Consider the following 26,192-nt stretch of genomic DNA (forward strand, 5'->3'; position numbering starts at 1 on the left):
GACAAAAGTTTGACTATTCTATTACTAAAGGATCCAAGCACAGGTTGTAACAAAGTTGTGTATAACTGAAGCTGAATCATCATCTGTCATAAGTAGATGATGTCTCTTTACTGATGAGAGGTTCTATAAAGCAATGCTATATAAAAATGTGTCAGCGAAAACAAGGCATACTTGACTCACTGATCAACCTGAGTGCACACCTTAAAATGTGAAATAATACACTGTCAGTATAAATACTTCAGTGTGATTTCTTTGGCTGGATTTCTGTCCTAATCATATTCAAATTGAAGGTGATTTCATCTGTGTCCAAACACAGACCGATGCTCATAGCTTCTCTGTTAAAAACCAAAACTATATCGTTTCTGCATACTCTTCCTACTTCTGTTTTTTGTCATTTATTTCACCTGTTTATTTTGCCTGGCTGTTCCATACATGTGTTAAAACTCAGAAAATTATTTCATGTGGGACTTCAAATGAGGATTTTGAAAGCAGAATTACTCTCTGACCCTGTCTGCGGGTGAGATGTGCTCCACAACTATTCTTTTACTGGGAAATTTCACATTCACAATGCTTCTCTCCATCAGTTATGCTGCCTCTGGGTAGAATCTTTTGGATTCTAAAACTTGTCTTTATTACAAAGTTTCAAAAGGGGAAGAGTTCAGTAGTAAAAATGTAAAAAAACAAAACAAAACAAAAAAACCAATGATTGCACAGTGCAAAACATATTTGCTTTTCAGATGAGATTAAGTGAGAAAATTGGCAACCACTTCTAAGCTTCTTAGATTATTTAAGAAAAGAGTTTTGCCACTGGAATTAAATAATTAGGAACCCAGACACAACTTCCAATTTTTCATTAATTCTGAAAATCATATGCTTCCTTTCTTTTGATTCTCTTGAAAGTTTCAAAGTAAATGAAGAGATGTTTATTTTTGCCCTGTTAATGTACTTTTTATATCAATTATGTTTGTTATTGCTATGTTAACTGTCCAAGTATGGGAATGTCAACTGTGCTTTCTTCCTGTTTATAGCCTATCAGCTCCGGGTCTGCCAGCCTCCAATAAATATACCAAATGCTGAAATTCTAACTGAGGATGATGAATTTGAAATAGGTAATATTGGGTGGGGGGTGGGGGGGTGGGGGAGGGAAACAACGTTTTTTTAGAAAAAAAACACAAACTGCTATGCACAGAAATTTCTTGGTTTTCAGGTTGCAAATCATGCCTGTAATACGTTAGATTTATATTTGAAAATAAAGTTTTTGAGAAGTCATTTCACTTCCCTATACCTCCTGAATCCCATCTGTTTCAGAGATCACATATAAATAAGACAGTAATTTCTTTCTAATTAACTTAATTTAAAAATATATATTTCATAATGTTTAATATAAAACATTGTTCTATACTGAAACAAATGAGCAAAACCCACACGAAAACATGTAGACAATGCTATATTCTGTACCAGAATTAAGGTTCGGTGACTTGAAGCATAGAATCAAATTTGTAAAAATTAGGAGGATCTGAAAAGGGAGTGACATTCTAACCTTCTAAAACATGCTAATAATATTACTTAGCCACCTGTTGTTCAAAAATTATGACTTATGTGAGAAATCAGACATCTGACCAACTAGTTTTGCTCACGTTATGTCAAAGAAAAATAAATTCATTTTTAGTATAATCCAATATTTGACAGTTATATATTGGCAACACAGAGAAAAAAATATTTTTTTTTTCTTTTCTGCACTGTAATCTGGACCAAGGAAAAATCTGGACTCCAGGAAATACACAAATTTTTACTTTTATTGGTACATAAAGCTATATTAATTTTCAGTTTCATAATTAAAAAATGTCAATATATTTTCACTATGCCAAATTTAGCTATCATTAACTATATCCAGTTACTATTTCCGCCCTCTCCCCTCAGGACTGTATGCATTACTGACTTGGTCTTATCTCTTTGTTTAGTTCATAATGGTTATCCAGTAAATTATACTGCTTAAAGCTTTGTGGACACGTGTTTCACACAGCATCAGTCAAACCCAGACAAATTAGCAAACTGTCCAACAAATAATGTAGTGGAAAACAGTGATAGATGCAGCACAGTGCTTGACATAATGCTCATTTACCACTTTTCTTAGACTAATCAAAGTTGTTTATGCCAGAGGTCATTTAGCCCATTATGTACGGCAGCAAGAAACTTCATTAATCAATAATGTTTTCAAAGCTAAAAGTCCCAGTTAATTGCTGTTTAATGTTTCTTTTGTTTGTTTGTGTTTTGTCTTGTTTTGTTTTTCCAAACAGGAGACATAATAAGATACCAGTGTCAGCCAGGCTTTACATTGGTTGGTAATGAGATTCTGACATGCCGGCTAGGTGAAAGACTTCAGATGGATGGAGCACCACCTACTTGTCAAGGTTTTTTTCGCCTTTTCTTTTCCTTCTGCCAGACCAGCTGAATGGTGATTCCTTAAATACCCTCCTCTATCTCTTTACATAAGACAGCACACTGAAAATATTTCAGACTTTTTGATGCTATTCCCAGTCTTATCATTGTTTGATAGGGCGAATATATGTCAAATACTAATGCAAAATAATTAATAATGTTTTAATGAATTTGATGAGTTTAGAGCACTCTGATCTACTTTGTGAAAATAATTTCTCAGTTCTTTAAAAGACTCTAATAAATAATGAGTTTATTTCATTTTATCTAGAACATAATAGTATGGAAATGTGTATGGAAGTTTCAAAAAATGCTACACTAACATAGGATGGATTTGGGTGAATATAATCACAACATCACTTTCCAGTGTAACTTTAAGTGCTTCTATTTTTATTCATTGTATTCTAAATAATAGGTTTTCTGTATCTTTATTTGTGCCTCTTTGTGTTCATGTTTTCCTCCTTTTATTGAACACTGTGAATAGAGATATATAACACTACCTCATTGTTAAGGTTGAAACAAGATTACAGTCCTGCCAACTACTAACATCATAGTTTAAACCATTCTTTATTAAGATGACATTTGATGTATTATGCTAAAATAGAATTTTCCCATCATTTTTTAAGAAAATGCAAGAGTTTTCTTTCATACCAAACTGATTAGGGAGCTAACGGATATAAAACTTGCACATGTTTTATTTAAAAAAAATGCAATCTCTTTAAACTTTCAGTAATGGATACGTTTATGTTTTCTTATTAATTCTTCCATTTATTTCCAAAAGATAAATAAGTACATACAGTTTCAAACATGCATGATAAAGGGAATTTAAAAAAAAAAAAATATATCCCCATTTTGAGGGAAAAAAAATCCCAAAACTCACAGCCTCATCAAAGTGTAATTTATGTAAACAGAGGCCACTTCAGATCCTGCTAGTTGTGATACTCCTTTGTGATCCATCTACTCCTGAGCTTAATATTCTAACATCTACTTCAAGATTAATATACCTTCCCAAATCAGTCATAATAAATACTTTCAATTTACATGTGTATTAAATGAAAAATACTGCCATCTGGGTTTTCTAGCAATCAGATGTTGGGTTTCCCCTCCCCCTGGCAATTTTAATTAAATAGCATATCTATAAAACACTCACGATGAAAGATTTATTCAGAAATAGTAAATTTATTGTGAATAAATATGCTACTTTTACAAGTAAAGCTTTAATATTTGACCGTTTCTTAGTAATTTCTGAAGTTTCACTGGTGCACAATTTAGTTCTTATGCCTTTAAACATCAGTATAGTAATTTTTAGAACTTAATTATGACTAGAATGTTCAATTCAGTTTTCAGCTAAAAGTTAAAAAAATACTGTCTGATAAATACACCCTTTTCACAAGTTTCTGAAAACTGGAGTAGTCAACTACTACAGCTGAATAAACTGTTTTTCCCTGGATTTATGCACAAACCCCTGCAAAAGTCAAAATCTTTTGTAGCAGTAAGTCTGCTTCTTAAAAATGCAAAGTGATCTTCAATTGTGAGTTTTATAAGAACTTCAAGACATAATTTCTGAAAATCCATGCATTTTTTTTATTTAGGTACAATTGTGTCTAGGAATAGCTTCCAACACCTTAATTTAAATTAAAATCCTAACTTAGCAGGCTTATAGCATTTAATGTGTGAAAACCATAGCAACCTCCAGGCACTGTTTTAAATGTTAAAATGGTGTAATAATAGATGGGACAAACAGAGACCTATGTGCTGATCCTGATGCATTCTCTCAGCACGTGTTGCTGAAAGCCTATTTGTATTCATTGCAAGTCCCAAGACAAAAACTCAGGAATGATGACTTCAGTTACTATAGTTAATCTTTTTTTCTGTCACATATAAATGCTAAATATTGGATTAAATACTAAATATTAAAGCAGTGTTCTTATTATTTCAGTCTAAATCTAAAGAAAGTTAACATAATCTTCAGAATTAGGCTCAGAAATTAAAAAACAAAACAAAATAAAATAATCAAAGGAATTAGTTAAAACGTTTAAAATGACCATTCCAACTGGCCACCTAGAATAAGCAGTAACATAATTTTTCTCTTGGTTTATTCATATAATGTATAAGTTTGAAGATAGCAATGTGTAAACTAAATTTCACTATTAAAAACCAGACCAACAGAGAGCTTTGTGAAGTTTAGAGGCAGCAAATTTTATGCATAAAATTTATGTTTTCCATGATTTTAGTATACTACATTTGTTTATGTATAAGCTACCATACTTTAATTGTGCAGGCTATAACACATTATATGAGACACTCTCAAGGAATAAACCCAGCTCTTCTGTCGGTTCATATCTGTATTACTTTACTCATTCTTGTTACCAGCAAAGCATATGTTTACTGTTAGACCTCATAATGTTAACTTCTCTGGCCTTAACCTTGTGCACATGTTAGACACTTTAGCCAGTGCTAAGGAATTTTGGTTGAATTGTTCTTAAATTTTTAACCTGAAATAGATTTATACTCACATTTAACATTAATTTGTTTATTGAATGTGAAGAGTACTGCTTAACAGAATTTAAATGATAATATTTTAGTGAACCTAATGTGTTGCAGTAACGATATAGTAATCAATAATGAGGTATCCCTAGGAGAAAATACTGAAGCAAAATATTTCTGGAATTTTATTTGGTGATTGTAATTGTTACAGGTTTGTTTACACCACATTTAGTACTATGTAAAACTACATTGCCTTTTTTTCTATTTTCTTTCTCTGATGTGTATCAGTTGGATGAGCATTTCTTAAAATTCCTGAAGATTTCCTTGTTTAGATCAGAAAATAATCACTAAATTCCACAAGCTTATGCCAATGCCTATCATCATCTTTTGTTAAAATACAGTATTTCTCATACACAGCATGTAGCTTTGCCCTTAATTTTCCTTGGAATTAGCTTCTATACATACACGATATGTATATGTATACATGATAAAATAAAAGCTTCAGAGTAAGAAGATTCAAACTGTATTTTGCACAATAATTAGGGGACCCTGAGAAAATTTTTGAAGGGTGACTCTCAGCTACATCTCAGCTGCATTAACTCAGATTCGTAAGAAAACTTAGCTACTCGACTCCCAAGGGAATACATTGGACAGAAGGAGGTCTTTAAGCGCTCTGTAAAATTCTGTAGGGGTGTTTATCTGAAGATCCTGAAATTGAGGATAGTTTGCAAAGCAGCTTCCTATGCAGACAGCAAAACTAGCTGTAAACAAACTAGTGCAGCCAGATGACTATGGTGCTCTTCCTGCCTTCCTGCCACACCTCTCTGTTGGTGTTTATGTATATGTATGTATGTATAAAGCTGAGAGGATTGCTTCTTTTGTTTGCTTGGGGTAAAAACTGTATTACAACTGGCCTAGCACTGTAGTTTGACAGCCAGATTTTAGCCAGAGGTTTCTCATGTGGAGTGGAGGTGTTATATGCAATCTCTTCTTGATTAATTAAGACAAAAAGAAGACATGAGAAACAACTTTTAAGTATTGAGCAATTAGATGATAATTTTGAAAGTGAGATATGAATGTTTTAAAATATATGAACAGATTCCTTTCTTTTTTTCAAGGTCAGGTTGGAAGGGTCTTTGAGCAATCTAATCCAGTGAAAGATCTCCCTGACCACGGCAGTGGGTTGGATAAGATTATCTTCAAAAGACCCTTCCAACCCAAACCATTCTATGATTCTTATGAGTTTTGTTTGTGAAGATAATTATTCCTTTTCTCTCTGATTTTCTGTGTTCTGTATCTTTCTTTACAGTTCAATGTCTTTTTCCCCATAAAAATCTGATTTTTATATTTAATAAGCCAATATTATTTTCAGTGTTCTCGAGAGATCTAAGGTCCTGTTATTTTCCTGTGGAACTGGTAATGGGTCAATACTAACTCACTTTCATGTAAGTGTTAGTTGTGAATATGAAAAACAAATTTTAAGGCTCCTGTTTAGTAGTCTTTGGGTTTCAACTGTAGACACTTGTTCATGTATCATGAGGCAAAAACAAATCTTTAAAAAAGTTCCAATAACATGGTAATATCAGATATTTTTATTTAATGAGATTGTTATTCTATGTAGACTTATTGAATCCACATAAATTCAAAATCAAGCCTTTTCATCATATTATTTAACACCATGTTGCTCAATTTCAGCAGCTGCCCCAAATAGTGGTGATAAAAGATTTACAAAGCAGCATTTATCCTGCTAGCGTCCTCTATCGCTCCTGAAGCTGTGACAATTAAAAATAGCCAGAGCTGCTATGTATTTTCCAGCACAGCTGTAAGAGGAAGCTGAGTAACTTCAGAATATGATGTGGGAAATAAGAAAAAAATAATTATTTAGAGTAAGGTGAAGGCATGGTAGGCAATACCTGCTGAAGAAGTAAGCAGGGGATGGAGCAGGTGTCTCCTTTTAAACCTGCAGGAAGCACTCTCACATTGTGGGGTCTAGCCTCTCCCAGCAATGTTTTAGATAAAAGGGTAAAGCATATTCCTTTTCTTATTTCCTGGAGTTAAATTTTGGGAAAAGACGTGAGAAATTAAGAACTTCAGATTTTTATAATTTCTTCTTCAGCTGACTTTATCTCTCATCAAGGAAATACTCTGTCTTAGAAGAAGGAAAGTACCCAGTTGTCTAAACTTGGGAGTTCACTAGAAATGTGAATGTATAACCAAATTATTAACACAGATTTATGAAAAAAGAAGTGGTTTGTAGATATATATTCAATATGCACATAAGTTATATGACAGAGTTATACATCTTTTATGTTTGCCAAAGAACTGAGGGAGGAGGAATATTTATCTATTAATTTATCTATGGATATTTATCTATGAGGGTGATATTTGGGTGGGTTTTTTTCACTTCTAATCAGGGCAGAAATCACCTGGCTTTTTTTCCTCCTAACTTGAACTTTATTTCCTCAGAGTGTTTTTGTCATATTGTGAAATATTGTACCTATATTGTACCTGGTTTTAATAGGAAGAACAATTATATATGTTGCCCAGAGTCAGCCTGAGATTCTCTAGCTCATTTGGGATTTATGACACCGTCTTGACTGCTAGTCATAGGCTTTGATTTTAAGAACTTTTCTTTACTGTCTCTTTTGGTAAAAGATGGAAAGAAATAGGACTCTGTTAGGTGTGGTGAAGGAAAAATAGACTTTCAAGTGTTTTTTTATTGCATGTAAAGACAGTAACCTAGTCTTTTCTGAAGTTTCTATAAATCTTAAAACTAGGTAGCTGGATAGCACGAGTCATCTTGTCTAATCAGTCCTACTGAGTCCTATTGAGCAACAAAGTGTCAGTCTGAAGTATGTCTTTTATTTCCTAGACTGAAGGCATCATGTCTGAATAGTGCTGACATTGTGTGTAGGTACATCAACATTCTTGGAGCTTGAATGAGGATCTCAAAATTTAGGTGCTGCTTTATACAGTGGGAGGGATTGGTTACTCTTTACTTAGAATCTGACAATCAAAAATCACAGAGTCTGCAAGTTTGCTTTCAGTGCGAGATTTAACCTGTAATTGTTGCTGTCAGTAATAGTAATCAGAGGGGGGGGGGGGGGGGGAAGGGGGCAGAGTCTGTGGTTCACTTTTTGAACAATCCAACAATTTAGTACTTAAGCACAGCCTACAAGAATATCTTGTCTTCTGTAGAATAAAAGAATAAAAATGTTATGAATCGGTAGCTTCTAAGGGTTGCAAGGCTTATTTTCAAGACAAACATTACTTTAGGTTTTTTCTACTAACCAACTTTGTTTCTGAAATGTTGTCAGTCTTTCTGTTTTTATGGAAATGAATTTAGTAATGCAGATCTTTTAAACTCAGGAAAATCTTGCCAATCACATGAAACAGAAAGAGAGGGCTTTAGATTTTTTTACCAATCTTTCTCTTTCACAGTGCTTTGTCCAGCCAATGAAATGCGTCTGGATTCAACAGGAGTAATACTGAGCCCTGGATATCCTGACAGCTACCCAAATCTTCAGATGTGTGCATGGACCATTACTGTGGAAAAGGGTTATAATATCAGCATGTTCTTTGAATTCTTCCAGACAGAAAAGGAATTTGATATACTTGAGGTGTTTGATGGTAACTATAGGATACACAACTTTGGATGATACTTTTTCTCTGTATATGTATTTTTACATTGCATCTATGTAATCACTATTTTTTATGAATACCATAATTTGTAAGTATAAAAAAAAAATCTTAAATAAGCAATTATTTGGATTTGTTGTGCTAAAAGGGACTGTTGGATTACTGTTTCAAAATTGTACTACTAATTATTTTTAGAAATAATTTTGTTTCTGAACAAATATGTATTCTATTGTATAACACGTAATGTCAACTTCCATTTTTAATTCAGATTAATTTATCATTTTCTTTCTATGTGTATGTATATAGGATGTTTTCTATGTATATTAATTGTATGCATACAATTTATTGTATGTTTTTTAAAAAACTTTGTAACTCCTTTTTTTATTTTTTCTTTATTTCTTCCTTGTGTCAAGGACCAAATAGTCATAGCCCATTGCTCATTTCTCTCAGTGGGGATTATTCATCTTCTCTAAATATAACCAGCAATGGCCATGAAGTATTTCTCCGGTGGTCAGCAGATCATGGCACCAATAAAAAAGGTTTCAGGATAAGGTATATAGGTATGTATATCCAGCTTTCTTTAATGTGTATAAAGTTTCGATGTGGAACATATTTATGTGAAATGAGTAATGTAAGCTATATTTTGTAATATTAATTGCCCAGGCTGACAGGAAATCCAATCTGTTTTATATATGATCCTGATGATACTGATCTGGTGAAGAAATAAAACAAACACATACCCTAAGTAGGATATATGAAACATGTTCTGTGGAGATTTAAGCAAATGTTTCACAGCACTGTAAGATGGCATATGACAGTACTAAAGGTGAAATAAGTAGCTTCCCCCTTCTCCCTCCCATCATCCATTTGCACTCATGTGCCTCCGTTCTTCGTATTTGATCTTTAGGCAATTCATTATTAACACTTTTGATGGGACAGAGGAAGAGATGGCAACAAGGCAGGAATGAGCACCTATAAGGTGCAAAAGTGTGAGACCCTGAAGTCCTGAACTCTTTGAGGTTCAACAGAAGCATGATACTGTTTGCTGCTTCTGTTGAGACTCAAAGAGTTCAGTCCTTTCAGGTCTTACAATTTTTCCGAACATTATTAGAAGAGATCAATTAGTATGTGAGAAAAGCCAACATTGTGTTGTTATTAATTCAAATGAACATATTTGTGAATAGTGTGTTAAGATGATAGTTGAAAAAGATTGATTTTTATATGATTTCTTGTATCAAATTATTATATAATATCAATTTTTACAGGATAAAAATATTCATTAATCAAGCTAAAGTAGATGTGTTGCAATTTACAGCAATTCCACAAAATCTATATTTGATTTTTTATTATGACCAAGGACATGAAATCCACAGAATGAAAAGTACTGGGGATCGTATCTGTAGATACTAGAGAAGTTATTGGCATAAACCAGTTTCACCTTACAAAGCAGAGAAAGCAATATAGAATAAATATAAAACTATTTCTATTGTGGTTTTTTTCTTTTTTCCTCACACAACTTCTGTCTACTTCACTTTTGCAGAAAAAGTTAGGCTCACAGCAGTCTGTAAACAGTAAAAATGTCATTTTTCCCTTTAGGAACGGACAGATTTCTCAGAGGTGAAATGTTGTATAGCTAGATAAAATTCACTGTTGCCTAGATGCAAAATGTTATACGGTACCTCTTTTCATTGCCTGTAGTACCTGTTGGATCTGTTAAAAAAAAAATAAAAAAAATCTTAAAACTGTTTCCCTACTGGCAGTGAGAGAACTATTGAAAGGTAGACAGGAAATATCTACTAGTGATTTATATCACTTAGAACATATCAGTAAATTTTATTATACACCAAAGAAGTAGAGCATTTCTGTTTCTTCCAAGAGTACAAGGCAGGAGCAATTTACTGTAAGGAAGAAAATATTTTCATAGTATGTGCTCTGAAGGAAATGGCAATACTTCTCATTCTACTGCTTGCTTACTCTTTAAAGAGTTAACAAACAGCCACTTGACTCCATCCTGATCAGAGGAAACCTTTGCCTGAGAAAATCATTGACCTGAATTAAATCATGGGACATGGAATGGCTTAAAGGGCAAGTGAAGCAACACTTCTCTATCTGCCTGAGAAAACTGATATCAATAGTTGTCAACATTTCTTCAAAGCATGAAGGAAGCACTTGGAAACAAACTTCCAACTTAATTTTCTTCCCTACAAAATGGGGAAATGGTCATCATGGCTAATCAGTCTTGGCTTGTCCTTGAACCAAAATGATCAGAGACCAAATTAAATTTTTAAACAAACAACATTCATCTTAAACTGGCTACCAAGTTGTAAGTCCCTTCCGGTCCACTGCTTTCACAAGGTACCCAAACTGAGTGACTTAGTACTCATGAACTTAATGAACAAGGGAGTTTAAAGAAATATAAGCATGGTGACAATATAATAAGTAAGCAGTCTTTAATGTCAGAGACATAAAGTACATATATCCTTTCAGATAACAACTTTATTGCTTAAAGATCTTTTCTCTCTCATAAAGATTTCTGGTTGGTTTGGTTTTTTTTCATAGTATCTAGGGAAGACTTCTGTAGAACTTCCTGTGTTTTGAATAAAAAAAAAAAATAATTTAAAAAAAAAGCAGATTCAGTGTTTTTGCCATGGATTTATGGTGACACTCATAAATATGATTAAAATCTATTCTAGATTTTCTAGTTCACTGCAGCTCACTGAATCACAGAACTTGAAAGAAATAGCTTACTTAGACGAGAAGAAAAAGCTTATTTGAAAAGAATTGCGTGCAGTATGCCCTTGATGTTTTCTTCTAAAAAAAAACCCAAACAAACAAACAAAAAAACCCCACACTATTGAAATTTATAAAATTTCAATGAATTTCATCATGAACTAAAATTCCGTAGCTTACTTGGTTTAAAAAAGATGAAAGGTGAAAAAAAAATTATATGTGAGCTATCACTGTATTTCCTTTGAGGCTACTAAAGCCTGAAGCCCTTATAAAGCCTTAGTCTTTCACCTTTATACTTAGTGAAATTGCTTCATACATAAATGCATGGTCACAACGCAAAATACAACTTTTAGTGACATTTTCTCAGCTTGTTATCAGATGTCCAATGAATTCAATATGAATTTGTCAGGAATTGTCATCTGGATTCTAAATGCATCTTTTATTTATTCAATATTTATGTTTAAAGCTCTCTACTGTAGTACTCCAGAGTCTCCTCCACATGGTTTCATTGTCAGTCAGACAGGTGGACAGCTCAACAGTATGGTTCGCTGGGCTTGCGATCGAGGTTTTCGGCTCATTGGAAAAAGTACTGCTGTATGCAGGAAGTCTCCATATGGTTATTACTCATGGGATGTTCCAGTCCCAGCTTGTCAAGGTAAATTCTTTCATTATAAAATAATACACCCTAAAAAACTTTCTTTTTCCTTTTCTAAGGTAAGCCATCAGTTTTCTGACTTAAATACATTTTTTGACCATATAAACTTAAAAAAAAAAGAAGTGTTTTCAAGAAACAGTATTTCAACAGAACTTGCTAAGACTGGCAAATACTAAAAAGAATCTACATCACTTTGAGAGAAAAAAAAAACACACAAATTTAAAATATTATTTTTTTATTAAAATGTTAATTTAAAACTGAATATTTAGTAAAATACATCTGTGATGATCCAAGAACTGTATAAAAAATAGAAAGACCTGAAACTTGCTACATTTCCAAAAACAGGAAACTGGACCAAAAAAGCATTGCCTGTGATGCCATTCTAATCTTTCCTGGTTTAAATTGAAATTTAAAAGAGAATTTCTGAGGTTAACTGTATATTTAGTTTCTTCTGCCTTATAGAAGCAAAACATAGTCCAGTTAATAAGGAGAATGAAATAAATATTTAATACCCATCACAACTGTATTTCAATTCTTTTCCTGAAAAGAATGTTATTGTTCTGATAACTTACCTATGTCACTATTCAGTGAGCTATTGGAACAAATGTCTTTCATGAATATTTGCAAATGTGTTTATTCAAAATGTGTACATTTTGTTCCTGTTGACTGGTGGAGATAAATGCTATAGGAATGTTTCATTTTAATTTTCCATTAGGGTTTTTGGTTTTTTGTTTTTTTTTTTTTTGACAAAGAGTCTGTAAACTATATGTTTCTAAAGCAAAACAACCTAACCTTTGTCAAAGGTGAAACAATCTCATTTTCAAAGCTTTTTGATAAATTTCTCTCAATATATAAGAAGTGTACCTGTAATTCAAAAACCTGAAAGTTCTCCAAAAAGAAAATACAGGCAGTGCATTTGCTACATATAATTCTTAGGTTTTTTTCCTCAGCAGTTATCTAAGAAATGTTTTCATGACAGTTATTTGTAGAACTTGATGAGACTGTTAATTAAGTGTATCAAACAATGTGGAATGAAAAAAAAAAAGTAAAAAATAACATCAAATTCAAATAGCAGATGATTATTCTCAACATACTGAGCTCAGTAATGGAAATAGATGCAATACTCAGACAACACTTTGGGAACAAGTGGAGTTAAGTGGCTAGTAATGTCACGGTGTCTGAACAAGTACAAAGACTGTTGGTGCCAACTGTTAGCATATTGAAAATTATGTATTGTATTTATTAATTGAATAATATTTATTTATAATTATGCATTTAATGAGGGCTAGCTTTGATACATGATATGAACTTTGTTAAATTCTTCCAGCAAGTCCTTGTGTGTGGAAATTGGTTTGTGGCCATGATATGTAGCTGCAACTTAAAATAGCAAACTCCTCAGGTTCAACCTAAAGACACATTATTATTGCAGAACCACAGAGGGATAAGCTGTTTCCATACATCAGTCACACATCTAAGCTTCCTCTTGTTTTTTGAGGTGAAAATTATCCCCTATACCCAGATGATGCAGAAGATTTATGATAAAGTCTCTTGTATCAAAAGGTTGCGAACACCATCAGTAAATATCCCTCATGTTCTTTCATAGACAATATTTACAAGACATGAGGGCTTTGCCATTCCCCCTGCTACTAGGCAGTACAGCTTCGCCACAAAGTAGTTCTATCTCCTAAGTATGAGCTAGTGTTTTTTAAACTTCATTATATAGAGGGCGAGCATTGTTTTAACAGCTATTAAAATTGTCAGTCAGAATTTACCAGCTATTTTGCCAGGTGATATCAGATGACATCACAATCTTGCTTTTTACTTCACATTCTCTGTCATTCATACCATAACTAGCATAGCCATTTTAATCAGTTTTTTCACACATCTGAAGGTAGGATTACCACAGATGACCATTTAATACAGAGAGAAAAAAAAAGAAAAAAAAAAAAAAAGCATTAGGCTTTTTTTCTGGGTTTTAATAGCACTGTAAGTTAAGGAAAACAAAATTGCATTTTCTGTAAAAATATTACATCTTATTTTAATCTATTTGTTTTCTGTCTCCTAAATGAATATTACCAGTTAAATCACAGTAGTAGATACTGGCATCATCCTACAGGAAATGAGAAATCTAAGGCCTTAAAATTTATGGATTCTTTAATGATACCTCTACAATCAGCAGAGCTAGTGGTTTGGGTCTTTTTTTAGCAATATTAAGTCCATTTCCTGGCAATCATTTTCTAATGCCAGCAGAATGTTTCATGACTGTATTTAAACTAATGCTTTTTCTTTGCATTTTTCATTTTGTATCTGTATCACTTCTGAATCCTCTCTTGTAACTAACGAATGACAGTAGCCTTTTCCACTGCAGCTTTTTTTTTCCAAGTTTATGCCTAATGTTAGAGCACTTTTAAACATTCTCATTCTTATACCTATATGAATAGAAATCTTGATCTCTCAAACTCTAAATAGGTAATACCAGCCATTCTTCAAATCACTTGCACTAATGGACTGACAGAATCTGAAAAATCCAAATACATGCTTTAACCTTGGGTAAAAGCTCTTTTACATTATTTATAGAACTAAAAATATCTCAGTAGAAGAGACTCAATGTAGTAGTTAGGAATAAAAAAGAAATGCCTCAAGCCAGACTTCAGCGATTACCTGAAATTTGTTTCAAAGTTTCAGCAAAAACACCCTTCCTCTGACATGAAAAGAAGTAAAAGGAAACAGCTTCAAAATCTAATATTCTATTAGTATAATGGTTACAATAATAAAAATTAATTACAAACTTCTACTGTTCTAAATTTTAGATATTAACAATTCTGTTTATATGGGGATGTTTTAAAGAAATCATAATGTGAAAGTGTTGTCATCCATGTATCATTCTCAGTTTTCATGATATTAAGCCTCTCATCACAGGTCAATAAAGGATTCCCATGGTTAATTAAATTATGAAGTCTGATTATGGTAAATTTTGAATGAATGAATAGGTTTACAATGAGATATCTGAATACAAGAATTAACATGAATTCATAGAAATTGTTGGATGTTTACAACTGATCGTATATCTCAGAAGATTCAAAGTGCTTTAAGAATTTGGTTTTCTCCCAGTTATTTTTCACATTTTAATACTTATCCTAGAATTACTTGATTGGTTTTAATTATGGAATATTTCTCTTGGAAATAAATCTCTCACACAGGCCTCATCAATATTAATGTTCTATAATATCATATATGAATTACAGGCAAATGCTTCTACAGGATTTCTAGGTAGAGATGTTAAGTAAGTGAAGTTTAAAACATAACACTATATCCAGAAGAATACATCCTGGTGTAATAATAATTTCTGAAGTTTCAGATAAGTCTTTAGAATTTACTGGTGGTCCTTGAGAACTAATAAAGGCCTTCCAAAGGCTGTGTTCTGATGTTTGTGAACAAAGAATGGATTGTAATGTTCAGTTGCATTTATAATTGTGATGTTGATTTGCAGTGCTGCTGAAGCTGATATATAATAACCAAAATTTCTGCAACAGACCTGTCTTCTGGGCTTTGGGTGTTCCATATTTGTCATGTTTTCCTGTTAAGTTATTAGATGTGGCAATAACTTGTCTTGATCTTTTCACATTTTGTCCCTTAACTAAAAGCTGAATTGCTGTGCAAGTTTCCACATATGCAAAATTCAACTCATAACTACTGTAAACTAAAAATGTCATTTATTCCTTGGGAGTTCTGTGTATTGGGTCTGGCTGAGCCCCATAGCAGCCCTCATAGTGCTGTGCTTTGTATTGGTAGCTAGATATTGTATTGGTGGTAACACACCAGTGGTGTGGCTACTGCTGAGCAGTGCTTGCATGGCTTTGAAGCTTTCTCTCCAACTTGCCTCCCACCCTTTCACCAGTAGGCTGGGCATGGGCAAGATCTTGGGAGGGGACATAGCCAGGACAGCTGACCCAAGGTGACCAAGGGGATATTACATACCATATGATGTCTGCTCAGATAGAAAAACTAAGAGAAAGGAGGAGGAAGGGGAGGCATTCATTATTTGTGTTTGTCTTCTGGAGCATCGCTACACATACTGAAGCCCTGCTTCCCAGGAAGTGGCCAAACATCACCTGCTGATGGAAAGTAGAGAATAACATATTTTGTTTTCTTTCACTTCTGTTTGTGTGACTTTTGCTATTGCTTCATTAAGCTGCCTTTATCTTGACCCACAAGTTGGAGTTTTTCCACCTCATTTTCTCCCACCCTGTCCTGCTGAGGAGGGGAGTGATAGAGTAGTTTGGTGGCACCTGGTGTCCAGCCAAGGTCAACCCACCACACTGCTGTTTATATATGTCTGTTATCAAGCATTTGGTATCTTGGGATGAAACTTTTTTCTTAAAAATATATGGTTAAGAGAAGGATATATTTTTCTTGTGCAATAAGATTTGTTCTGTTAACATGGATAATATGACTCAAAATGTATCAAATCACTAATGGATATTTTTTAATACTGAAGTAATAAATCTCAGTGGTAGATATAAAACATTTCAGCTTGTATCTATAAAATATTTGATATATATTTTGCTAATTGCTAAAAGACAGAATTTGCAGTATGTGAACAGATATTGCTGTAGCATTTGTTGGTGTGACAGTTGTTAACATGTTACAAGTCTTCTGCAGGTGGATATTAGTTTTTACACCCCGCTGAATGCTGGCCCTGATGTATCTGGCAGTGGATTTAGTTCTGGAAACTCCCATTGTTGTCTAAAACTTCTTTTTATCATTAACATGTGCTTTTGAAGGAAAAAGTTAGTTTGGCCAGTTAGTCGATAAACAGTGTTATGTGATTATGCCTTGGTTATACCAACTTTTGGTTATCCTCCCCTTTGCACAAATAGGTCTAGCTGATGTTAGCTACTGCAACCCATGCTACTGAGGAAATTGATGTAATAAGCACCAACTTGGTCATATGTTTTCATTTTAGTGTCATGGAGACTGTTTCTTTCTTCAGTGGTATCAGGTGAAATAATACAGCTTTGTCAGATGTTTAGTATGAAGTGGAAGATAGAACTTCTCGTTTAATTAACTTGTCATGTAACCTCTGGGATAATGTCCTCATACTCTCTGGAAAATGGAATTCAATGACTCTCTTGAGGCCTTCACTGTCTCCTAATCAGTTTTCTTATTTTCTTCTAAACATGTGTTTCTCTCTAGCTGCCAGTAGACAATGTGATAACCATAAGATAAATATTTTTATAGTTGCCCAGTTGAGGTGAAGCACAAATTAATAATAGCTTTCTGTGATCTTTTCAGTAGTGTGTTCCTTTTTAAAAAATTTACATGTATTTTTATGGCAATTCAAGCATATTTTAACATCGATCCTATCTCCTCTGTTCTGCAAGCTGTGATGCCATTAGTGCTTTACCTTGTGCTTCAACTGTGATTATTAGCTTTGCTACAGTGCCACACTGTTGTTATATTGCTTATGAAGTAGATCTGTCTTATATCAGATAAGCTCAAAATAGGGGCAAAAATAGATTACTGGGTTTTATCAAGTATTTATACATAGTCTGAGAGGCTTAAGTTTTCATATTTGTGTAGGCAGGAAAATGGTTTCTTAGGGCTTAAGATTCCACTTCAAAGTAAAGTAAGTGTTAAGTGTCTAAGCCTTTTTTTTTTCTTTTTTTTCCAATCTGACCTGCATTATAAGTGTGGTGTTAAAATGTGGAAAAGGCTTAGTTTTGATTTTATTCCCAAAACAGAGCATTATTTAAAGCCACATCTTTTCTTTCTGCTGAATAATTAAAAAAAAAAAAAAAAAAGTGGCTTACACTTTCATTTGCCAATTTCCAACTTCTTTCTCCAAGTGTTAGAGGCGCCAACAAAGAGAGGTGCCATGCTAGACCTTGATCTCATCAACAAGGAGAGGCTGCTGGGGAATGTGAAGCTCAAGGGCAGCCTTGGCTGCAGTGACCACAAAATGGTGGAGTTCAGTATACTTAGGGCAGTGATAAGGGTACACAGCAAGATCACTACCCTGGCCTTCAGAGAGCAGACTTTGACCTCTTCAGGGATCTGCTTGTTAGAGCACCATGGGATAAAGGCCTGCAGGGAACAGGCGACTGAGAAAGCTGCTTAATATTCCAGGATCACCTCCTCCAAGCTCAGGAGTGATGTGTTCCAACAAAGAGGAAGTTAGGCAAAAAAAAGCCTGAATGGATGAACAAGGAGCTACTGGATAAACGCAAACACTAAAAGGAAGCCTGCAAGGGTGGAAAGCCTGGGCAGCCAAGCAGCCAGGGATCAGGTTAGGAATACCAAAGTCCTGGTAGAATTAAATATGGCCAGAGATGTCAAGGCAACAAGAAAAGCTTCTAGACTTATGTTTGTGATAAAAGGAAGACTAGGGAAAATGTGGGCCCTCTTTGGAAGGAAACGGGAGACTTGGTTACCAGGGACATGGAGAAGCCTGAGGTACTCAATGACTTTTTTGCCTCAGTCTGCACTGACGAGTACTCCAGCCACACCGCCCAAGTCACAGAAGGCAAAGGTAGAGACTGGGAGAATGAAGGACCACCCACTGTAGGGTAAGATAGGTTTGACACCATTTAAGGAACCTGAAGATGCACAAGTCCACAGGACCTGATGAGATATATCCACGGGTCCTGAGGGAACTGGTAGATGAGTTTGCTAATCCACTTTCCGTCATATTTGAGAAGTTGTGACAGTCTGGTGAAGTTCTACTGACAGGCAAAGAGGAATCATAACTGCCATTTTTAAAAGGGGAAAAAAGGAATGTGTGGGGAACTACAGGCCAGTCAGTCTCACCTCTGTGCCCGGCGAGATCATAGATCAGATCCTCCTGGAAAATATGCTAACTCATATGGAAAATAAGGAGGTGATTGGTGACAGCCAATATGGCGTCCCTAAAAGCAAATTACGCATGACAGATTTGGTGGCCTTCTACAACAGTGTTAGTATTTGTGGATGAGGGAGGAGCAACGGGCATCATCTACCAGGACTTGTGCAAAGTATTTTACACACATGACATCCTTGCCTCTAAACTGGAGAGACATAGATTTGATGGATAAACCACTCAGTGGATAAGGAGTTGGCTGGATGGTTGCACTCAATGAGTTGTAGTCAATGACTTGATGTCCAAGTGGAGACCAGTAGCAAGTGGCATTCCTCAGGGGTTGGTATTGGGACTGGCACTGTTCAACATCTTTGTTGGCAACATGGACAGTGGGAATGAGTGCACCCTCAGCAAGTCTGCAGTGACACCAAGCTGAGTGGTATGGTCAACACACTGGAGGGAAGGGATGCCATTCAGAGGGACCTTGACAGGCTTGAGAGTGGACCCATGCAAACATGAAATTCAACAAGTCCAAGTGCAAGGTCCTGCACCTGTGTCACAGCAACCCACAGTATCAATACAGGCTGGGTAGGGAATGAACTGAGAGCAACCCTGAGGAAAAGGACTTGTGGGTGCTGGTGGATGACAAGTTCAACATGAGCTGGCAATGTGTGCTTTTAGCCCAGAAAGCCAACCATGTTCTGGGCTGCATCAAAAGAAGTATGGCCAACAGGCTGAAGGAGGCCCTCTACTCTGTTCTTGTGAGATCCCACCTGAAGTACTATATTCAGCTCTGGGACCTGCAACATAAGAAGGACATGGACCTGTTGGAGTGAGTCCAGAGGAGGGTCATGAAGATTATCAGAAGGCTGGAGTACCTCTCCTACAAAGACAGGCTGAAAGAGTTGGGGTTGTTCAGCCTGGAGAAGAGAGGGTTTTGGGGAGACCTTACATTGGCCTTTTAGTACCTCAAGGGGGCCTATAATAAATCTGGAGGTGGACTTTTTACAAGGGCCTGTAGTGATAGGACAAGGGGGAATGGCTTTAAACTGAAGGAAGGTAGATTTAGATTAGATACAAGGAAGAAATTTTTCACCATGACAGTGGTGAGAGACTGGAACAGATTTCCCAGGGAAGTTGTGGGTACCTGATCCCTGGAAGTGTTGAAGACCAGGATGGATGGGGCTTTGTGCAGCCTGTTCTAGTCGAAGGTGTCCCTGCCCTTGGCTGGTGGGTTGGAACTAAATGGTCTTTAATGTCAATTCCAATCTAAATGATTCTATGGTTCAATATTTTTAAAAGGATATTTTATTTCTGCTTTGCAGGAGGAAAACTAGACTGTTGAAAGTTAATTTTAGTGCTTTGCCAGAGGTCACAGAGTGTATCTGATGGAAGAAACCTGAAGTACAAACTAGATTCCTGATATCTTAGACTGGTGTTTTACTCATTCAACCACGCTGATCATATTTTCCCCAGATATTCTTTACTCCCTCTTTGATTGTCTTCTGCATTTGGATAGCTGCACTATTTTTAACTTCCTCTACTGAAAGACAAAAACTTTCTGAGGTTTAATTTCCTAAAATTTTAAGGGATTTTTTTTTTTGTACACTGAAACAAACATTATTGCGTTAAAAAGTAATTTTTATCAAATTAAGATTGTTGTTTCAATGCTTAAACCCTCTGAGATGAGTGGAAGCTTATAGTGAAGAAGATACAAAGTAACTATGTCTTTCTCTTTACTCAGCAATATCTTGTGGCATTCCTAAAGCTCCATTAAATGGTGGGATATTAACTACAGATTATTTAGTTGGCACCCGCGTTACTTATTTTTGCAATGATGGATATAGACTATCAGCCAAGGAACTTACTACTGCAGTCTGCCAGCCGGATGGTACCTGGAGCAATCACAATAAAACACCTCGCTGTGTAGGTAAGTAACATGTAAAAACCCCACAGTGAGTAAGAACCTGGCTGTACATTTTGGGGTTTTATGCAAGGCACAACTCTTCACATTACTTAAACTTTCACCTTCGGTTTACTTTAATTTATGAATAATATCTGGTATTAGATTATTGCAAAACACCTATTTGAAATGTGTCTACCTGAGATATATGTTGAAACATTCTGTGAGAGCAGAAGAAATATATTACACATAGAATACATTCACTCTGATAATTTATTTACAGCTGTAGCAAAATTAATGGCTGCAGAGGTTTATGGAAAAGCCATCTCATCAGTGACAGCTGCACAGTTCATATACTGTTAACAAACCCTATTTACTATCCAGAACTGCAAAGTCTTTAGTACTTTGGGATATTTGTTTGAACCTGCTTCATATTGTTTATATTCAGCCCATCACTGTAATCCTACACGATCTAAACCTGGGGGAACATCACTAAAGAGAAAGTGCATGTTCAGTCCCAAAGAGAATTGGATACCATCAGTTATTAATGGGGTAGGAAAACCCAGGTGATTGTAAGACTGATAAAAAAAGTCAGAGTGTCTGATGCACATTAAGATTTGGATTATCTCACCCAATGAATTTTGGAAAGGAAGGAAAACATACCCTAGAATAATTTTCAAGGATTTTCCATTTTTCCTTTTGTTTCTTTTTCTTGTTCTTGTAAATTGTATTGCCTCATGCCTCTTTCTTTATCTAAAGAACCAATCCAAATGGAGACAGAGAAAGTAGTATCCATCAAAGATTTTCCTCTGTGCCTTTTGATTATGGAAAATATTATAATCCTTGTTAACCTTTTTCTGTTAGAGTTGTGGAACATAAGTTTTTTAGAGGAAGAACACATAAAATTAAGACATCAGATAAAAATGTGTAGCTGCTGAAAAACCACCTTGGATATGGGCATTATTTTACCTGTCACCAATGTGCAGACTCTCCAAATAAGTCTTTAAGATCTCATAGAATTTACATTGGTAGAAAAATAATTCCTATATTGAAATTCAGCTAACATTTTAGTAAAGATTCTGATGTTTGATGTAAAGTGTCACAGGAGTTCCATTACTATCAATCTACAGTGAATTCAACCATGGTATAGATTCTCTCTCTACACCAGTTGCCTAGCTCTGCATACACAATCACTGCTCTGTCTGGGCCATTGATCATTATTAATTAAATGATAGAAGTTGTACCTGCTAACCAGGCAATTTCAAATAAAGCCTTACTCTTCAAATATTATGTCACTGTGTTTAAAATACATTTCTGAATTAATAATGGTACAGATTTTCCTCATTTGCCTGTACTAAGCCACAAATAACTGTGTGTTTTTGTTATTTTGGAAGTTGTTACATGTCCGAGCATCAATTCTTTCACACTGGAACATGGAAGATGGAGAATAGTGAATGGTTCACATTATGAGTATAAAACAAAAGTAGTTTTCAGCTGTGATCCAGGGTATTATGGTTTGGGACCAGCATCTATCGAGTGTCTTGCTAATGGTACCTGGAGTTGGAGAAATGAGCGGCCTTACTGCCAAAGTGAGTACATGCTGTATCTGCATCTGCTGTACAGGTTTCAGATAAAAATGTTTTATTTGGCTGAATTAGAAATTAACTAGTTAAATATTGGAATCAGTTAATAATAAAAAATGTTCCTGGCTGCAATTCCTGGCTATCCTACAGGCTGCTATTTACAAATACAATCCATTAGTTTTAGTGACAAGGAAATACCAGTAAGCATGCTTCTGGATTTTAAAGGTCCCTAAATCCATGAAGGTACAACTAAGTAATAAAGAACATTTTCCTATATATTTTTCTAGGTCAGGGATGCTGTGTAGTCTAGAAAAATGCAATTCTGAAGACAGAGTAATTATATTGAAAATTAATTTTAATTTCTTAATAATAATATTCTTAATAATCTTAATTTTGAATTCTTTATAACGTACTGGAAATTAATATATAATTTAGAGGATTTTCAAAATTTAATTGCAATATTTCACCTCTGCTATTATTAAACATTGTGTATATGTCTGCATCTCTATATATAGAGATATTTTGCATACTATATATATTTGTAACCCTTTTTTCTTTAAAAGACAAACTTTTTTCACTATGTTTTGGAAAGTTTTATTTACAATATTACCAATCACTTTTTTTTTTGCATAAAGTGCACTAGCTTCTTTCACATTTTGATAAGCCACCCTCTTATTTACTAATAGTAAAGTCCTTTTAAATAATTCTTAAAAGAAGGTTATGAAAGAAAAAATGTTATTTTGAATGAAAAGTTGCGTGGAATTGCAAATGAATAGCAAGGAATTCCACATACATCATTCACTCATTATAACAACATATTGTGTGTATACTGGGGCAAGCATTTAACTATGAACTAGAAAATAAACATGACATCTTCCTAAAGAAATATAAAGATATATTTTTAAATAGCAACAATTGTGATATTCCAATATTAAAGGAAAAGTCATTGATAAAACCAAAGTAATTAAATAGCAAATAATAATGTTCTGAATGGTGGAGGTTTGTAGCTTTACAGAGAATTTTAATTGGTCGGTGTGTATGTGTCCCATCCCATCCCGTTCCCCCTTCTAATAAGTATTATTTCTGGGGAAGTAATAGTCTTTGTATGCAGGTTTTATTCTTTTTTTTTTCTACACAGCAAAATACTTCAAGCTGTGAAATTTATTGGTGTGGTTGACTGGTTGATAAGTAGTATTGTATGTTTGTTTGTGATACTCAGCTGTACATTTCTGTTTTGTTTTGATTTTACCATAAAGTTATTTCATGTGGAGAACTTCCTACACCTCCAAATGGGAATAAGATTGGAACTCAAATCACATATGGATCTACAGCTATATTTACTTGTGACTCAGGATACATGCTAGTTGGCTCTGCGGTGAGGGAATGTCTGTCTTCTGGACTCTGGAGAGGAATGGAGACCAGATGTTTAGGTATGGCTACTACTGTCATGGCTTGCCTATTTTCTTTCTCTCTACCAGGCAAAAGTAAGACAAAATGAATCAGCTTGCCTCCTTCAGTTAGCACAGACATTGAAAAAGAGTTCTGCATTTTAAATATGTGTATGTCTGGGTTGTTTTTCTTATCAAATTATAACTATAGTTACCTTTCCATAGACTGAATCCTTTTCTCAGTATCTTCTCAACATGTAAAAACTTGTTACTGAACTGCTGCTTATATCTCTAAAACAGACCTATACATAAACAGCAAGACTGATTGATTCCGTATGTGTCAACTTTAATATATATCCATAGCAAAATATCTGCATAGTCCACCTGAACTCAGTGGTTATGTTATAGAACTGCAAAAGGCACAGAAAAAAATAGTAACTGTGGAACCTTTGACAGGAGCACTGCAGCATTATTTCTGAGAAGAAAATCATTATCCAGAAACTGTATAATACAGACAACAGTTCCTGAATCAGTTATGAATAAAATGAACTTGTGATCTCAGTGAAACAATTTTGGGATTTTTTTTAATTCATTATTATCATGTGTAACTTGATCTGGGTTATTATGTTAACTGTAGAGACATTGATTTTAATTCTATATGTAATTAAAATTTTAGTTTCAGTTGAAATGAAATCTATCATAGCATTCTGATTTTAGAATGCAATATGAAAGTTGTATTGTACCTTGACATTTGTGGGGCATGAGACTATAAAAGAATATCTAGAAACTGAGGCTTTCAGAAGAATCTGAACTAGTATATACATTAAATATAGGGGGTTGTTGCAATATCTCTTTGTGTAGATTGCAGTTTCCCTTTTTAGACTACTCTCCATCTGAAATAAGTTTCCTTCTGTAATACAGCATTATGTGGTGCAAAATCTTCACTTAATTTCAATATGAATGACTGCAGAATGAGCAAAAGTGTTGCCTATCAAGCTACAAGTCTGAGCCTGGAATGTTTCCTGCCATACAGCTGAGGGGAACAGACAGGCTTTGTTTATGTTTCACTTTTACAATGAAAGCCATTTAGCAGAGAGGGAAAAAAAGAAAAGATCTTAATGTTTCATTTTATTTTACTTGCAAGTTGTCAGAAATTGTAAAAAAGATTGGTTTAAATCTAAAAGTTTTGGGACACCATAATATGTGTGTAATCAAAATGTTATGCCCTATTTTTCCTTCCTTTTCTGTTTTTACTGGTTTGTCTACAAAGTTTGCAACTATTGAGTTTTGGAGATATGTAAAAATTTTCATCACAGAAATATTAATCTAAAACAAGCCAAATTGTCTGCTACTTGTGAATAGCACCCTAGTAAAATACTTGCATTTAAGAATTTTGCCAAAATAACTTTGTCAAGTGCAAATCACACAGAAAGAATTTAATTTCTCTTACATTTGTCTGTAGCAATAAAAATGTAATATAAGCTGAGTAATAGGAAGAGGATGCATAATCTCTACTTCAAACTTAAAAGAAGACACTGAAGTAATTAATTTTCAGATGAAACAAAACTTTTTTTACTTCTCAGAAGAGATTCATTACTATTAAGTTCATATAACATGATGTCCAGTAACAATAAACTGTTAATACAATGTGTTAAAACAACCACCTGTCAAGGGGGGGAAACAGTAACCTAAAAGATACCTCTTCTATCAGACAAATAGAAGTAGAATAAATCTTCAAATATATATCTTCAAAGCTTAAATGATGGCAAATTGTTGAAGAGAGCATAAATAAAATTTTACTTACAGAAATAGAATGTAGTAAAGGGAGTATACATCATATATAGCATAAAAAAGCATGTATAGCTATTTTTTGTTTAAAAAAAAAAAAAAAAAAAGGAAAGCTAGTGACTGAGCAAATTTATAAAAAAGACAGGGTAACAGCTACCTAATTTCTCTTGCAGCAGCACTGCCTGGCGTGCTGTATCACTGTGTGGGAATAAGCTTTCTGGAAAGATTTAGACTAAATGTTCAATTCTTGTTTTTTCAACAAGTAATTTGGGACTTAGAGAGGTGGGTTCGGCTAATGACAAATCAGAAGCTAGAAAAAAAATTTTAAGAAGGTTGAGAAAGAAAGTGTTGTCAGAAGGTGGAGAAAGTAGAAGAAATGAACTAAATGGTAGATTGTGGGAGAAAGGACATAAAATACAGCAAGAAAATCTACAGAGCATTGTAATGCTACAGGTATTGTAATGATCCAATAAATACATTTTTGTGCAACTTATGAATAAATTCTGGTGTTTGTTTTCATTTACTGAAAAATAGTAAGAAAAAAATCAAATTTCACCTTCTTACATTTTCTGCTCTCAGCTGCAAAAAAATTTTATCATTAGTCTTAGAGCCTTTCCACTCGCTGAAAAATGAAGCTATGCTTGGACTCAAGTGGCTACCAGCATATTTCTATTTTAAGCATTGAAATGACCTTAAGAGTACATTTAGATTACATTAATGAAATCCTACAGGATAGAACAATATC

At 34.4% G+C, this 26,192-nt stretch overlaps 1 protein-coding gene across 3 annotated transcripts in view; it reads left to right on the forward strand.

The window, feature by feature from the left end:
* CSMD3 (CUB and Sushi multiple domains 3) overlaps positions 1 to 26,192 on the forward strand; it is a 725,287-nt gene that overhangs the window by 628,031 nt on the left and 71,064 nt on the right. For 2 of the 3 annotated variants that reach the window (XM_055800728.1, XM_027777765.2), the window contains 8 exons: positions 1,029 to 1,109; positions 2,298 to 2,411; positions 8,365 to 8,553; positions 8,976 to 9,122; positions 11,759 to 11,947; positions 20,530 to 20,715; positions 22,083 to 22,277; positions 23,528 to 23,701. In XM_055800728.1, coding sequence (XP_055656703.1) covers positions 1,029 to 1,109; positions 2,298 to 2,411; positions 8,365 to 8,553; positions 8,976 to 9,122; positions 11,759 to 11,947; positions 20,530 to 20,715; positions 22,083 to 22,277; positions 23,528 to 23,701 — 1,275 coding nt within the window. The remainder of the gene's footprint in view (positions 1 to 1,028; positions 1,110 to 2,297; positions 2,412 to 8,364; positions 8,554 to 8,975; positions 9,123 to 11,758; positions 11,948 to 20,529; positions 20,716 to 22,082; positions 22,278 to 23,527; positions 23,702 to 26,192) is intronic. The other variant, XM_055800729.1, reaches the window with a different exon arrangement.

The sequence above is a fragment of the Falco peregrinus genome, chromosome 3 (genome assembly GCF_023634155.1).
Source record: "Falco peregrinus isolate bFalPer1 chromosome 3, bFalPer1.pri, whole genome shotgun sequence".
Classification (NCBI taxonomy): Eukaryota; Metazoa; Chordata; class Aves; order Falconiformes; family Falconidae; genus Falco; species Falco peregrinus.